A 17,792-nucleotide genomic window follows, 5' to 3' on the forward strand; every position below is an offset into this window, starting at 1 on the left:
CTTGGTCTAATTTGAATTACGGCTGTTCCCAGTGTAAGTTAATTTTCTAGGTATGAAAGCCTTTGTGTGTGTTCAGAGCAGCAGATCTCATTCTCTCTGAAGGAAGAAATAACCACATTTCAATTCTGAGTTGGGATTGTCCTCAAATTGGCAGCGTGAGGTCGACTCAGCGAGGTCAGATCTCACTTTCGTGCCAACGCAAACCTCCACCTGACTGAACGCAGGAGTAAACGGGTGATATCCTCAGCATTCGTGTGTATCCAGGCTGAGCGTGTGGTATTTAAAATCTTCTGTCTTACGCAAATATAAAAACATTCAAGATTGACTTAACATTTACAGTGATTTACTTTATCTGGCTCTATCGTCATCCTGCATACATTGTTCCAAACTATTCCATGTGCGTCTAACACGAGTACTTACAGTATTTACGCATGTCGTCTTGGCTCTACATTACTATGTGAAAATATGAATAATACAACGTCTTCCTCACCGTGGTGATGTGTATTTATTCAGCATGCAGGTGTGAATGCGCATTAACTTCGCTCTCAACACTGCTGTCTCCTGCTTACGCACAGTCATACATGCACTCGCAGACTATAATGGGAGCTTTTTGAATGTGGGATTTTTTTGTGGCCCCTTGCCCGGGCAGTTTGCGGTAACCCCCCCCCCCCCCCCATCGCAGTCGTGGCATCTGGCAAGTTGACAAAGAAAGGGCGATGGCGATGGCGGTGGCGGTGGTGGGCGGGGCAGGGGACGCTGGGATGGGCGTGGGGCACACTGGGACACCTCATTTCACTACATGTAAACTCAAACAGAAACTGTGACAGAGAGGTGAGAGACGGCCTTAATTAGCTCGCTCTGCTCGGAGTGTGTTCTCATGTGCATGTCTCATGAGTGTGTGTGTGTGTGTGTGTGTGTGTGTAAGAACAGGGTGGGTGCTGTGTACACACCTGAATATACAGTTTCAATGAAAACAACTGCTCAGCTGGAGTCCACAACTTAATTCTTTCTCTTTCTCTGAGGAGCGCCGCAACATCAAACACACGATTCCTGCTTTTGATCGTGTTACACGCTGATGATATTGCAACCGGTGTAACAGATACATATTATTACTACACGTGAAGCAACGACCCACTGCAGTCAGATCTACACTCTGCCCACTCCAGACACATTGTTCTACATGACCAGTTCAAGTAAAACAAATCAACTTTTTTTTTTTATCTGTGGTTCTCATCGGGGCCAATTATAAAATGTGGGCATAAGGAAATATAATGACATGAAGGAGCATAACATATCTAGGATTCACTCGATTCGTCATCCCTCTCCAGTGAATATCCATCAAAGCCTATGCACTCATAACTTAATTACAAAACACATCATGACTGCCAACAGCCGAGATATTTTCATGCATTACCGCAATCACAGAAGAGGAGTCGACAGTTGTTTGTTATTATTGAAAACACGGCAATCTGCGGATTGCGGAGGAGAGGAGAGGAGAGGAGAGGAGAGGAGAGGAGAGGAGAGGAGAAGGTAGTGAGACATCTATTTGTGGTTTCTTGGCAGCGTTTTTAATTTTACAACACACATATGCTATTCTCTCTTTTCATTCCTCCATTAATCGAGCTGTTTCTTCCTCAGTCTTGGCCTGTCTGATTCTGTGATGCACACAGAACACTGAGAAAGGAGAGTTCTGGCTCGAGCAGAGCAAGCTGACCTTCCTCTCAATGCGAATTATTAGTGTGATCTGGTCAAATCCCCGCAGAGACTATGTTTCCACTTCAAAAGAGCGGCTGTACGTACGCTGAATACCGCCAGCCCACAGAAAAGCCATTCAGACACTCAGAGGACCTGCAATAAACCCTGAAACGAATGGTGCTCGGATGATTCCAACACCGATTGGTGAGTGTTCACAGCAACAACCGTCAAGCGTCTGCCAATCCAAACTGTGAATGTAAATTACGGCTGAAAAGACAAGCTGATTTAAGTCATCTAGCGAGCAGAAACGCCAATCATTCTCTGGTTCTAGTGTTTAAAAAGTGAAGATTTACTGTCGTCCCCTGTTTCAAATCATTGTAAAATGAACATTTTTGGTTTTGGGACTACGGGAAGGGATTAAAAAAGCAATATGAAGACGTCACCTTGAGCTCTGGGAACTTTTTGAAGGCCGTTTTTCACTATTTTATGGCCTACACTTCAGCTGAGCCTCGCGCTCTGCTGTGAATCACCACAAATCACGCAGATTGTTGAAACTCCGAGACAGATGCACTAACAACTATTAGAAGTAGGGAAAGAAAATAAAGACAAAACATAAAAAAAAGACAGATAAACAAAGAGAAGAAGCAGGAGCTACTGTCTTTCACCCTTTTAAAAAACAGAGTAAATGCCAAAGGCAAATTCCTGAAATGATGGAGCACACAGGGAGCAGAGGTCAAGATTTGAGGTGCAGAGTTCAATGTGGCCGTTATCAATAAAGAGCGCGGAGCTTCTTACACAAATAATTAACGAGCATTTGAGTCATTGCATGATTTGTGCATCAGAAAGCCTCCCAGCACTTTGTGATTCGTACTATGTTTAGAACATAAACAAGTGTGGGCTGCAGAGGAGAGAGCATGACAGGCTGAAATATGCATCGTTTTATCTGAGGCCAGCGCAGCTTCTTCTAAGTTATGAAGTATAATTAATGCTTTATAATGATCAGCAGAGAAATTCCATGAAGGGGGAAAAAAAAAAACACAGGCCTGCATTTCATGGCAGTTTAGTGTAATTAAAAAAACACACTCTCGCTGTGTTGCATACTTGGAGCATAAATCTTTTCCTTCTTCTAATGCACAGTTTGGTTTGCATGTTGGCAGGGGTGAGGGGTGGGAAAGTAGAGGGTGGGCACATGGAAGGCAAGCAAAATGTTTTCTTTGATTTCCGTGAGTTAAAGGCCTCGTGGGTGAGATGGAGGGAGAAAACAGAGAAAGGAGAGGGAGAGAGAGCTGTCACTTTAAGCCATTAAGTCTCGCTATAAAACTCCTCCAATAAAAATGACAGCTGCGGCCCTTTTTCTCAAAAGGGGAGCAAAGGCATCACATCGGGGAACACAAAACTGGACGGCCGTAAAAGACAAACTTGGCCAAATGCTTTTGGCAGTGTAATTATACCGCACACACAGACACACACAGACACACACAGTCAGACACACACAGCCCTCCCGGCCGGCACCCTCCCTGTATTACCTTTGTTCCAGAGTTACTGCCAGAAAAGGAATGTAGCCCTCCGTCCTCTCCCACACACACACCACCACAAATCTCACTTTCTCATCAAAGACCATGAACTTCATTGATTTGGGAGAGTGTGTGTGTGTGTGTGTGTGTGTGTGTGTGTGTGTGTGTTGTTACCCCAAACAGAAAGCACCAAAGAGATTGAGTGTAGTGGATTCTCACACACACACAAACACACACACATGCCACTTTTCAACAGGATTAAATTAATTGTGATGGATCAAAACAGAGTGTTTTTGTTTCATTGAGTTCAGTAAATCATAAAAACTTGAGTCAACTTTACTTTTACACTGATCAAAATCCAGCACATGATATAAAACAGATGATTCAGTGTTAATATGATCGTTTTAGACTCGATTAGACTCAATCTGCCCAGTTCTTTTTTCCCACTGAACATGTAAGAGCTCATTAGACTGTTATTCACGACGAAAAACTGGTTTCAATTACACGAAAAGTTGTTTATCATCCAAAGAATCTTCTTTTGTTAATCCCAAACTATGTTAATACAATTTAATCGCCCAAATCTGTCACACAAAACTGGACACCATTCACTCTGGACAGCCCAAATCCAGGATGTAGAAACACTCAACAACACCAGACACGTGCAGCATCCAGCAGCTGAAACCTCACGACGCCTACGCAGCTGCAGGTGCACGAGAAAGTAGCTGCAAACTAATCAAGCAAACAGAAAATCAATACCTGCACATAAACTTTTCTCCTACTCAGCATTGTACTAACACTCTCTCCTTTCACGGCCACATAGTTTGCTTCCACTTTCACAATCAGCTCTGACAAAAGGACACATTCTCCTTTTCAATGTCGTCCCCTCGGTCGCCGCTTCGTGTCAGACTCGTGGGTGGGATCAGGTGACACAGCAGTGCTCCGAGGAAGCGGTGGCCAAAGGCGAATGTCGTCACCGCAGCCAACAACCAATCTATAATTGTAAAATGTACTCGCTGTCATTTCAAACAGTGGCATGTCAGAATTCCTAATGCGGCGGGACAGATAATTACACTGAGTACGCGGCTAATCGATAAGTCCAAGGACTTTGCAGATTGCGCCGTCCTTCAAGTGGCCAATTAACAATCAGCGCTCAAGTGGACCTTTGATGGTGCAAGTTTGAATATGAATGGTGATTTGAGGGCTGACAGATTAGGACTTTGGGCGATGAAAAGGCTGCTGATGCAGCATGTGGTGTTGGTGTGGAGGATGAGATGAGATCCAGAGCTGCTGGGGAAAAGAGAAAAGTGTTCATCCAGGCTTTAACAATTAAGTGGTGGCCCTTACACCAGGCAGATAAGACCTATCCTGCCTGTATGTGCTGACAGGCGTCTGGATTAGCTACTCCGGTGCACAGTTAGGCAGAGTGAAACTTGAATCACTTTCAGCATGGACACACAATACAGTGCACCTGTAATAACAGCCTGTCAGTGTGTGTGTAGCGCTGGCGGTTTAGCGTATTTCTGGGAAGCCACATAAAGGCGTTGTGGCGACAGTGTCAGTGAGCGGCCTCTGCAACAGAAGAAAGCCGTCTCAGAAGTCTCAGTGAATCTCCTCGGTGCGTACAGGCGGCCGGTGATACGTGTCGAGGTGTAACATGATGCCCCAGTGAAAGAGCAGCAGACACAATAACAGGGCTCGCCTCCAGTCCTGGGCTGTGTCTCTGCTGCAGGGGACAAGGGTCTGCTCTGTTCACTCTGACAAACTTATGGCGGCGTGCAGCATTAATGATTTACAGTAGGCCGAGCGTATCGCCGTGTGCGTTTCAAGCTGGAAATTTAAAAAAGGAGCCATTAATAAAAATTACACAAGATTAATGGACTCAAAACAGAAATGTGCATGAACCAAATTATTTACCCTTATTTTTTTTTTCCTGGGAATGCAAACACGACCTGTGATAGTCTAATATTTGAAACGATGACAGCTGTGTGTATAAATGCCCTCTTCAAGTCCGGAGGGAAAAATGAAGCATGAAAGTTGCCACTCAGCTCCTATGACAAATACAGTAGCTATATGACTGAGCCTGCTCTGCAGCCTGCATGTGATCAGCAGAGAGGAGATTAAATGGAGCGTTTCCTTCCTCACAAAACAGGCTTCTGGTACAAAATGACTGCACATGATTCCACCTGTGTCACCTGTGTGTGTGTGGGGGGGTGTCTGCACTGATCTTTCGCAGGGGCAGTTTTTTTTTTTAAATAGACTGTCCTCAAAAAGTCAAACAAGTTCACTTCTCAATCATCAATGCTGCTTTGAGCTGTGAAGTGTTTGCTCATCGTGGGAACGCGTGTTCCTCCTCTGGAAGGTGGCTTGAGATATGGCATTGTGTGATTTAGTGCCGCACAAATAAAGAAATGAATCTTAAAACCATTAGCCACATGTTAAAGCCATGTGGGAGGACAGCAAGTGGTTAACTTTAAAAAGTGTACTTACTAGAATACGTCCACGCAACTCACACGCATTGCAAATACACACACGTGCATTAAAAAAAAACAGGAAAAACTCATTTAAAAATGTTCGTTGAAGTTAAAACTTCAAGATTTTTCTCTGAGGTTAGCAAACGCGTCAAGTCTTAACTTTGTGGGAGAAGTTAAATCTGTCGAGGGTTCGAGTAAACGTGCAAAGTTAAAACAGCATTTAATTGCAGCGCACGCGAGGAACGCGCACGGTTTATCCCGAGTGAGATGTCAGAGCCACGCACGGATGTCGCACACGCGACATTAGACGGTGTGCGCACGGCAGATGTGTGTTAATCCAGAATAAAGTGAGGATGATGCGTGTTGGTATGAAAGAGTTCGCGATCCCACATCAGGCAACTCGCTGCACGCGCTGTCAAGAGATAAAAGGAGGGCGAGACCGAGTCACCCTGAAAAAGTCCGATCAAAGGCGAAAAAGCATGAAACAAACCAACTTACCCAGCGACAGGAAGGGTTTAGTCTCCATGTCTGTCTGTCTGCTGCTGCTGCTGCTGCTGCTGGTGGGTTAGCTCATGCCAGCTGAGACGACCGCGTTCGGGAGTTGCTCGCAGGCGGCTGCCGCTGCTCGAGCGCACGGCACCGGACCCAGAACAGACCAGACCCGGCGCTTCCCCTCTTCCCTCCGGCTCCTGTGGTCCCGGGGCTCGGAGCGGCTGCAGTGACAGGTCGCTGTCTGTCTGTGTGTGTGAGTGTGTGTCTGTGTGTGTGAGAGAGTGTGCGTGTGTGCGTGTGAGAGATAAGTCTCAGCAGAAAACCTAACGTGTCTCTGTTTGTTCACTCAGCTGCTGCGCTCCTCTCTCCTCTCGTCTCTTCTGTACAACTACTCCAACTACTGGATCCGCACTGCAAAGGGGACCCGCGCAGGGGGGACTCCCACCGACGTCCGCCCGGCTGCAGCGACACACGACCAGCAGGACTCAAGCCTGAACGTGGACTTTGACATTTAACGCAAAATAAAGATAAGAGGATAAACACTCGGTGCTTTTCATCCTGAATTATGAAGAATCTGCAGGTTTCCTCTGCGGTTTTTTTTTTTTCTCCCAGTTTTTTTTTGTTTCCCTCCTCACATCACGTGGACCTCGTTCAGCTGCAGCAGCAGCTTCTTATTCTTTTCACTGCTTATCTCCTGTTATTCTAACCTGGTCACATCTGTTGAGCCGAGGCTGTTGGCTCATGTAGAGAGATGTTTCGAAGCAATTAGCCTATCTCTCCGATCTGCTGTACACCCTGAGTCCTTTCTAAATTCAGACTTGGGTTTATAGCTTTTAAAGCTTTAAGGGCTATTATTGAGATTTAAAGGCCGACATTCAAAGAACTAGAACTTGTGTGTTGACTGCACATTCAGACGTTTTGAACAGTGCATTTTAGAGAAACCTAATAAACTATACAGGAAAAAGAAATCCCTATATGTTACCAAATTCAGGCTTGGGAAAACCCAATCCTAACAACAAGGCAAGAAAAAAACGCTGTTTCAATACCCACATTTCCCCAAACTCTCCCTCTGCATCTTCTAATGTTTATGAAATAAATTTTGTGCCAGCCTGGTGCAAAAAAAAAAAGAAAGAAAAATCTATGAATTTAGTGCAGATGCATAAAAGTTAAAGGCAGACTCACATAAATCCACCCCAGGCTAGCTTTACAGCAAGCAGCAGCACGCTTGATTTGCATAACTCTGGCTGCATTATACTTATGTTAGATCTTGATCATTTCACCCTCGTTGTTCTTGCTGCAATATTCCGTCAAAGCTCACTGTCGAATTCAAGCCGGGCCCATCTTGCACGCGCCTCCTCTCCTTCAAAACACTCGACCTGTGCACACAGAGCAGGCAAAGTGAAAAATGTCCCCTGCTTTGGCCCAGATTGAAGGAGAGCTCCACAGACAGTCTTCACACTCTCCCCCCATACCGTAAAATCCCTTATGCAGAGCATATAGGAGAGATGCAAGCGTATACTGTACATAAGCCTCCTGCAGCCACCCTCCAGGCCCCTGTGATGAGCTTGCTCTTATTAAACACTTGAAGGTGTTTGCCATATTTGCACTGAGGCAGGATGCATAATTAATGCAATGCATGGCATATCACAGATCAAAGCAGCTGTGCAGAAAAAAAAGGAAAAGTTAAGTCTGACTGGGCACCGATTCAAGGTGTGTTCGAGCGCATGTGTGAGAAAGAATGTGTGTTTTTGTGTTTTATGTCCGTTTGTCCTTTTATGTGGTCGTGTTGTTTCTGCGTAATTGTGCAGATGTCTGTGAAAAAAACGAGGCCTTGCATTTTTGAGAATATTTCAATCATTTGTCTTCCAAGTAAACAATTATCAATCACCACACGCGGTCTGACGACGGATGGTCAGACGCGTGGTGTTTGCACGTTGATGTTAAGTGGCTTAATTGGCTGAGTAAATGCCCATTGGTGGAGGGAGGGAGGGGAGAGCGGTGATTGGATGTCCTATTTGTCCTCACTTCAGAAGGCTTCTCTTGCCTCAGGTCTTCGCTCAGTAATAGAAGACAGACACGACGTGGTCTTTTTAATCACCTCAACCAGGCCAGGTTCTCTCATCGGCCGTCTGCACCAGGCTATTTAATCCTCAACTTCGGCCATGATTAATAGCAGTCTGACCCTTCACCTCCATCCATATAAATTCTCTTGAGGCTGTTGTGGCTCTCCTCAGCTCCTCACACCTCCGCTCACAGACCTCGAGTACACACTACACTCTTAATCGCGATATCTCTCGGCTCAGTTCTTCCCCCTCTTTCTTTCTTTCTTTCTCCTCTGTCGTCTCTCTCCTCTTTAAGCAATGTGTCGGGGCCTCAGGGGATGAGAGACCACCACTGTTACGATACACTCTGCTATGGTTGCTTTGACAGCTCCCCCTCCTCCTCCTCCTCCTCCTCCTCTTCTTTCTGCTTCTCCTGAAGTGGGTGATAAATGAGACAAGAGCCTTTTGGTCTCCTTTGTACTTTGACCATTCACAACAAGCTCATCCGTAAAAGTGATTATGGCCCTTCTTGAATGGCAATGGCAATGGTTTCCAGTCCCGAGGAATGTACAGATAAATGTACTCTGGAAATATTTTTGCAATTATTTTGTAGTTAGTGTTTGGAAAATAGTGAACAAATGATCCAAAGGTTCCCAAGAGTCCAAGGAGACAGGTTTAAATTACTTGCTGATTAAATCTAAGAATCTCACACCAATGAAAATCTACTGGAATCCATCTTTTCAAATTAAGCCAAGCGTCTTATCAAAATACAGGGAACCAGTAAAAGCAAGTCATCAAAGTTGATCTGGTTTGTATTAGGAGGAAAAGCCTGATATGTCCCTGCAATGAAAACCTGATTCCACTTAAATGTGTCCGGTTGATTGACGGGCTGAGGAAAAAGGTGTGCACAAAAGCATGTGAGATCATTTGGGCGTTTGCTGAGGTGTTCGGCATTGTCCGCCCCGAGGGGAGGTCTTGATCGTCACAGCCCCGAGTTCACATTCCTTAACCCCGGGGTCAGGGCTTTGTCTGAGGATAGCACTGAGGCAACTTCCCCTGCGGAAATCAACAAGAGCTGACACACTGAACACTGGAGACGCACACAGAGGCAGGAAGAGCGACCATCACACGCACAGAAGCACATACGTGGCCGTAAAATGTTGTCTCAAAACCAAAAATACTGAGGACAGATGTGTAGGGACCATATGGGTGTGTTGCAGTAAACACAAATCACATGTTGGTAATTTACATTTTTGTTGACCGCTTTTCAAATGCACACTGCACTTTTAGTTTTCCTTCTGTCCCAGGCTGCCACTGGTTTCCATTCGTTCTACACAGAGTCAAAGTCAATTAGCAGAGTCTTATGTTGAGTGATCCGTCACTGTTAACATGTGTGAATGTTGCATTGTTGCAGAAATACCCAAAAAAATCATAGGTTCAGTTCAGATAATGACAACTGAGATTATAGTTTCTTATTTTTCCTATTAGTTCTAATAATATATTGTTTTACTCAGCCAGTGGATATAAAGAAGGGCGCCGCATCTCTCCTTCCTCCCATTGTACAAAATAGGTTAGAATTAGATAACTTAAACCCGAACCAAAATATATCCCAGGTACGGACGCTGCTTCTGGAATCAGAATCAGGGCAGTATGTCGTCCATCTTTACATACGGACTATGTACTCAGTGACGCAACTGCTCAAATCTAGGGACACACCGACATCCATCTTTACCGGGGTTGCAAAACACCAGAGGCCGAACAATCAGAGCCACATTTTTAAAGTAACAGTGAGTCGGATTTCATTGTTTCAACTAGATCGTTGTCAAAATGCAGGAAAATGAGACCCAAGTTGTAAAAAAAATGAAAAATCTGTTCATCACCAAGTTAAAAATAATCCAGACTTGATATTCAGTGTAATGATTCATACAATTTAAAGTGAAGGACAAAACTATTGGAAATCAATGGATGTCTGAAAAAAATTCAATTCAATTTCAATCTGCAGATTAAATCACAGTGACCCTTGTCTGTCTGGAGCTTTGTTGATACACCATGGAGTAAATATATCTACCAAGACCTATTAAATATAGATTTCAAAAAACAATCCAGGTTTCAAACGATGTGCTTTCAAAACACATTTCATCTCGTGTGAGCTGCGTTGGTTTTTCTCTGCCGTGTTTTCACACACAGAGTTCATTTCATTGCAGCTGATAAAAGCTTTGTGGCTATCTGCCCATCAAACCGAACTGATAGATGGCAGGAGTCTAGGCGCAGAGCCAAGAAATGCTGGTTTAAAAAAATTAAATAAAAATTTTTTTTTCCTAAATGATCCGAGCCCATTCTGCTCAGGGCTGTTATCAATAATGAACGTTACATCAGCTGTATCGCTGGCTCACCATGCTGGGTTCTGAACGCTGCCACAGGCAGATGAGACTCCCTCAAAGGGGACGTCTGAAGCTCGGGCATGCATCATTCTTTAATATCATATTAAAGTGAAATTGGCTACGTTTAGAACAGACACTGCGATAAATCTCGTCAGCACTTGGCAGAAGCTGGTTTTATCACGCGGCGGAGAATCACCGTCCCTGCAGAGCATCATCTTCTTACCTACGATTGAGTCCAGCATTATTGCTTGATGATGGAGCTACTCTGCCGCTGCAGCCGACAGATTGGGAAGGTGAGTTATGGCTGTGCAAAGGGTTGAAGGTGTAGTCAAGCCTTTCTCTTTTTTTTTTGGGGGGGGGGGGGGGGGGTCTGGAGTTTAAAGAGGACAAGTGACGTAAGTGCTGGAGGGTTTAGAAACGACTTAATCACGTAACTGATTCAATCAGTAATTTGCATTTGGTTTAAGTTCGGGGTCTTTAGCACGTTATGTAAGATCTGTACTACTCTGAGTCCGTCTGTCAGTCTTATTGCAGCCAATTCTGTTTTCAAATTACAGTAAAACTCCTGGATTTCCTGTTGAGTGCAGCCACATATAATGGCAACTGGAAGGAGAAGTGTCGACCATCGCTGATGAGATTCTCTTGGGTCTAATTTACATTTTACAGAAAGCATTTTTTGGGTTGCAGTTGCAAAGCTCCGCTGCTTTGCATTGCATTGTTGCTGATCCTGCTTCCTAATCCTGCATTGCTTTGCACCATTGTCACTTGCAATCAGAGCACATCCTGCAACAAAATGGTCCCAGTTCAGTCCCATATGGACGAAGGATCGGTGTGAACATCTGTGTTTTGCAATTCCTATTTTTAACTTCCTTGAAATATATGTGCTTCAATATGCTTCATTCACAAACGTGTTGGGCAAGTAAGCGAACCAAGACGTGAAAAATCACAATTGCAGCTAAATAAAGGTAAGAGAATAAAACTATAATTTAACTGACACATTAACCTCAGAGAAAGGTTCTACAGATCTGATATTAGTCAGCGGACGTGTCCTGAGTGACTTCCTCTTCAGTCGGTACAGTGCAGCTGGGAGAGAGTGCGACACTGTTGGACTTCAGCTGGGTAAACATTCCCCGCCGAGGCCAGAGATCTTGTGTACACACAGGGCACAGCGCACGTTCAGCGAGGGGCCTCACAGCCGCCGCGAGGATGGATGGTCTAACCAGGCCAGAGTCCATGTGGGCACAGCAGTCGAAAAGTGTGACAGGAGACCACCCGATCTGCTGCAGCCATGAAGCTCAGATGATCAGATACCAGCTCGGTTTAAACTCTGTTTCTGACACTCGCACCACACGCGCACATGCGTGTTTGCAAAGATGCACACACGTGCACGCCGCATGTTAAGTGATCCTCAGACCGCCCCTGAAGGAAATAGACTCAATGGAGCTTGAAAGAGACGGAGAGAGTCATTTCACTGAGAGGAACATCAGAGTGAAGTAAGAGGACACCTCCTCTGTGGGTCCCTGAGCGCTCACCTGCAGACCAGCGATGACAGTCCGCCACACGTGCACACGAGTTGAACCTACGATTCCAGCACGGACGATGCAGTAGAGATAAATGCATTTTTCTTTGCTGAAATCAAAGTCATTTGTCTTGTGTTTGAAAGGAGGCCTGTGGAGATATCTGGGCCCAGTCAGCCCAGGGGATGTGGAGAGTCACAGTGATGCTATTTGTGTGGATTAACCCTCCTCATGATGCTGCTGCCAGTTCCCTGACCCACATTTGCAGACTTTTGTGTGATTCAGACATTTGTTTGTTTGTGTCCTAATTAGTAGGAAACCAAAATAGAAGGAAACACTTGGCATGTTAGTCCACTGGATGGAGAAATAAAAAATAATAGATATTGGACGATTCTAACTCAGTTTTTTTTATTTTTGGCTCGTGACTCCTCATATGTGAGGCCCGGACACAAGATTCTGTCGTCCTCGGTTCAAGGAAAATCTCTCAGCACGGACTGAGCCCAATTCTGTCACAACAATGTTCCACTCTTTAAACTAAATTCTAAATGTGGTGCATACACGAGTGAGGCCAAAAACAAGAATGTCATCAATGTATTATTTGATATGTTCTATATTTAACTGCCAAAAGCTTGTGGTTAGTGTCCATGTTACACAGACTTCCAGAAATCTCAAAAGCATCATGTTTTTACCAGGGAATTATGACACATGCCCACATGGGAATGTGAAATTGCCAAATTTTAAGAGAGGACCATGGATGGATTCGGATTTTGCACATTCAAACCTTGTAGAAATCCATAATTTTCAGGATGTCTACATCCTCGACAAAAAACAGCCCATTGTCTGTATTTTGATGCAGGTTCAATTGGATTTAAGGCAAAACAGAAACCACTTTAAACATGTTCTGTTATTACAAATAAAACATTTGTATTACTATGAGGCCTTGATAGGGATAAGCACTCCTTTTATGTTTCTAGTATTATTAGTATTTCCATCGAGTAGTGTAGGTCTCGGGGATCATGTTACTTCCTCAACATATTAAATGTTTTCTGAGTTTTACGAATTAAAAAAATAAATAAGCAAAGAATGAAAAACAATTCAAGAACAGCTCTGTCTTGTCAGCCGGCCACTGGAGCGCCACCCTTCCTTCACACATTATCTGCCTGTGAGCTGTGAGCGTAGCGCTGGATGTGTTTGTGTGCACATGTGTCTGAGCCACACTCTCACTGTGATTTACAGCTCCGCTCACACTCTCCCCTTCTGCCTGCTGGTCAACTGCCATGGTGAAGGCGGCTACAAAAGACCGGCTACGAAGCCCCATAAATCTGGACACTTCCTACCACTGTCTCCCACTTCAAGGGAAGCCCATCCTGTTGCAAACGTGATTAACCCTCTTCCTCTCTCTCTTCCACAGCACACACCCTGCAAACCTCCCTCCCCCCAACGAGAGGCCCTGCTGCAGGGGGAAAAAAAAAAACAGGGCCCCCCCTTCACACCTCAGAGGCAAGGAACCTTCCAGATTTGCCATTCCTTCCCTACACAGGAAATTAATAATATATAAACTAGTTTTTAGCTGTCAGCAGGAGAAAATACTGAAAGGAAATTAAGCAAAAATGTGAAAAATCCTTCACACAGTGATTTACCTCGTGAAACCGACGGTGGAGAAAGAACTGCAGTCGGTATTTTGAATAATATAATAAGTAACTGGATAAACAAAACAGATTATGCAAGTAGTTACAGTTTTCCTCCCTCGCAATATTCTAAGTATGAAGGCAAACACTTTGTTCTTCAAGTTTCTAAGAAAGTGTCTCTCAATGACAAAGTAAAAAAAAATAAATAAATAAAAGTTTTCAGAGGACTTTTCAAACCACAGAAGACCCGTTCAAGATGAGTGAAGCGATAGTCCCAGCATGCCAATTTGCTGCTTAGTAAGGAAGTTTGCTCGATGCTGGGAGGTTTTTGGATCAGGAATAGAGACGTCTTGTCATTGAGCTGCCCGAATGCATCTATGAAATTTCAAATGAAAAAAAAAAAAAAAAAAAAAAAAACACACAGAGAGGGGGGAGGTGTGCTGTCAGCGGAGAGCGGGTCCTTCAGTGAACTGTGGCAGCGACTTTAACACGAGCGGCTAACAGCTGAAGCCCCAGTCTGCTCCAGCCCAGAGGACACACACACACACACACACACACACACACACACACACACACACACACACACACACACACACACACACAATCCCCCAAAACAACAACACATGAGCTGCACATCTGTCCATCCGCCAACTCAGACACATGCTATATATAAACAGAGAAAAGCATAAGCATGCACATTTAAGCGCAGACACGCATGCATGCATGCACACACACACACACATCATTTCAGTGGCACAGAAAAGCCGGCACACACTCATTATTCATGGAGAAAGACACACAGACGCTTGATCTCCTCTCTGTCAGTCAGGATCTTAGTTTTCGGTTCCAGCTGAGGACACTGATGTAACATTTTTTGGAAAACTTTACACGGCCAATCAAGCTGCAGCCGTCAAACGTCTGATGCAGCAAAAAACACAAAACAACCCTGGTAAACATTTTCTTATTTATAACGGGACAGATTTTGAACTGGTGTATAGATAAAGTTAAACATTTGTTATTGTCTGATGTTAAAGGCCAACCCCGTTCTGACAGGTTACCATAAAACTTTATTTCTCCAGCGCTCGGCACAACATGGTTGATCCAAAGTGCTTCACAGTAAAGAAGTGATAACAGGAAAAAAAACAGATAACAGATCTATTTTACTAGTGTGCGTGGCAGCTAGCTTGATTGTCAATGTGTTGGTACAGTAAAATGAATGCAGGTGCATATTCATGTTACTTAACTGAGATTTTTAAAAGAATAAAGTAAGAAAAAGTTTGAAAAGGCAGACTCTTGTATTAACCACAGATATATGTTTGCAATGTTTTCTGTCCGACAGTCAGACGACATAAGTTAGGTCAGTAAATAATCTATAAAAGTAAAGTACTGATCAGTACAGGTTACATTAACGTCTAATGTGCACTGTTATATGTCTGAAAGACGAGGGATCACATTCTAAAAGTAAAGGAGCTGCGTTGAAGCAGTTGAAGTATTTACTCCTCTGCCACCTGCATCAACATGGGAAATCCTGTATATCCCGACAGACTGTATATACTGTACACAGTATGGTAGTAAAGTATGGTGTGTATCAAACACGTCCCGATGACTAATCGCCCTATCCCCTTTTCTCTGCAGACAGGTCCCGGGGTCAGTTTGCTGTGGGTGGCGGAGACATGCGCCTCTGCTGGCGGAGTGTTTGATCGAAAGTTACTCAGCTGAGACTCACCCCCTCCACCCCTCAGTCTTTACGACCTCGCCTCCGCTAATAGAAAAACACCGATATGATGAGCCCATTAGCCGTATAATGATTTACACTGCAGAGACCTGTGAAGGAGCCGCCACCTGCTCCCACACTCTCCCCTCGTCTTTACCTCTGAACGCATCACGAGGTCATTATGTCGTTATTACAATCATACCATCAATGAAGTCCCGGCACCAGTAACAACACCTGTTTGACGCACCCTCGGGGGGCACGATGCTCCCCAAACAGCCGGCATCTTTTATTCTCATTTATTTCATTTTATTTTTATTTCGGCCGAGGGGAGAAAATAAATAAATGGCGGCGCGGCTCTGTTTATGCAAATCTCATTTCACATGCATCTTACGTCCTGCCACGCTTGCTTGGCGGCGCACAGCTGAGATTGTGGGGCAAATGACAGCGCAGAGGCTTAATATGACTGATTTCCTCTGTAATGATAATGCGATTGAGCGCAGTGTTTGTGGGGAGCACAATGGGGCGCATGAATAAGAGAGGGTTTCGGAGTCAAAGTACAAACGATGGAGGGAGCCCGGTGGGTGGGGGACGACTTCTCCGGGTCACCCTCCCTCTCTCTCTCATACAGTAGATACACTAAAGCATGTTCTTACTTCTCAGGGAGCGTCAAGTCTGATCTGTGTGTGTGTGAGAGAGAGAGAGAGAGAGAGAGAGAGAGAGAGAGAGAGGGAGGATCACAACATATGGAAGTCGTCAGTGGGTGAAGTCTGCTATTGTACTGCAGTGATGTATGAGTCTCCATAATGGATTGCTGTCAACATGTGGTACTTTGTGTGTATATTGTGTCACTCTGGCCGTCACTGTCCATTGTTTTCTACACACTGATTTCTTCTTTGTTTTTTCGGGCCACCTGGCGACGACGTAAACAAGCTTCAGTGCAACACTGGTCCTACTTCTTAGCAAACAGCTTATTTATTTGGAGTCATGTCTCTGGCCTCTTGACTTCCTTCAGCCAACTTTATGTTCCCCAGCCAGTGGCTAACTTTGTCGGCCTGTTATTTGCTGCCGGGCAGGAAATGCATTGTGGTTTTGCTTCTAGAAATAAGAGCAGCGAGTGTGAAGAGTCAAGTTTCGGACCCAGGAAACCGAACAACAACAGAACACAGAGAGCCTGAATCAAATCAGTCAAATCATTGCAATAATTGTAAAATTCAAAGAACAGTGGACATCCAGAGACGGGACTTGGAGAGTGCATACTTCTGCAGAGGCTAGTGCCCTGTGTTTATCTAGATCCACTCTCAGATCTAACGGGTTCCTCCTTGGGTCATGAGAGCAGCAGTTTTTGAATAATTCTGTTAACTAACAAACAAACAAAAAATCCTCCCTCGCAACTACATCTGCTTCTAGGAAGCGTCTTTCTCTCACTTTGGACATGGACGCTTCTCCTTATCTTAATTCACGTCTCCTCACTCACAGCTCTTTTGGTGACCTTGACGTCCACCATCGCCGAGGACGTCTCAGATCCCTCGTTGCTGTTCGAAGGAGCCTGAGGTCTTCTGTCAGCCGGACACACGTCTTCGTTAGGAGACGTCACAGTTTGTGTAAGTTTACCACCCAGTTTAAAATGTATTTGTGGGCTGATATAAAATAACGATATGCGTTTACCTGAGACTGTTCAGTAAAAACGACCTCATAGCCCATGTGTGCAATCAGCCTATTATGTCCCATAATAATGTTTTACTGTTAGCTGACCTTTAGTGGCTGTAATTATTATGACAGGAGCAATGGAGGGAGTCAGGCGACGTAATGTGAAGACTGAATTAATGCAGTAGACGGAGGCTATGGATGGATGGGTGAGAAAACATTTGACAAGGACACACCACTGTTTGTTTCCTGTTTGAAACAGATTGATATAATATGAGCGTCGTTTGGAGTCTGATCAATAACACGAGCACGATGATAAGCTGAAAAAATGAAATAGAGGTTTTTAATAAATATGCATCTGCTTGTCAAACTGTTAATTTAAGGGAAAACATGTAGAAATATTTGGACATATGTTGGAGGACATTACTATCAGTGTTATTTGGACAGTACATGACATTATCTGTGCAAACACAAACTCAGAGTCATGCAAAGCTCACAGATAAAACGACTCCACCATGACACTCTGTTATATTTGAATAGTTTGACTCCAGTCTGCAGATCATTTTGTAAGTTCCGCAGGTTGTGAGCTGACGATTGATCCGTGGTTTCAATCTGTAGAAATTTAAAGAACAGTAATATTAGAGAGAGTTGGTTATTAAACAGAGCGGACTGTTGCTATCAGGCAACAAAAGCC

The 17,792-nt window shown here is 44.3% G+C and overlaps 1 protein-coding gene across 6 annotated transcripts in view; it reads right to left on the reverse strand.

The window, feature by feature from the left end:
• rxraa (retinoid X receptor, alpha a) overlaps positions 1 to 17,792 on the reverse strand; it is a 172,749-nt gene that overhangs the window by 86,779 nt on the left and 68,178 nt on the right. Inside the window, exon 1 of one of the 6 annotated variants that reach the window (XM_069513415.1) lies at positions 6,179 to 6,556. The exons of 3 other annotated variants lie outside the window; for them this stretch is intronic. In XM_069513415.1, coding sequence (XP_069369516.1) covers positions 6,179 to 6,206 — 28 coding nt within the window. In that variant the 5' untranslated portion in view covers positions 6,207 to 6,556. Of the gene's footprint in view, positions 1 to 6,178; positions 6,583 to 17,792 lie in introns of those variants that run through there. 2 more of the 6 variants (XM_069513416.1, XM_069513414.1) reach the window with 2 other exon arrangements.

The sequence above is a fragment of the Paralichthys olivaceus genome, chromosome 18 (genome assembly GCF_024713975.1).
Source record: "Paralichthys olivaceus isolate ysfri-2021 chromosome 18, ASM2471397v2, whole genome shotgun sequence".
Classification (NCBI taxonomy): Eukaryota; Metazoa; Chordata; class Actinopteri; order Pleuronectiformes; family Paralichthyidae; genus Paralichthys; species Paralichthys olivaceus.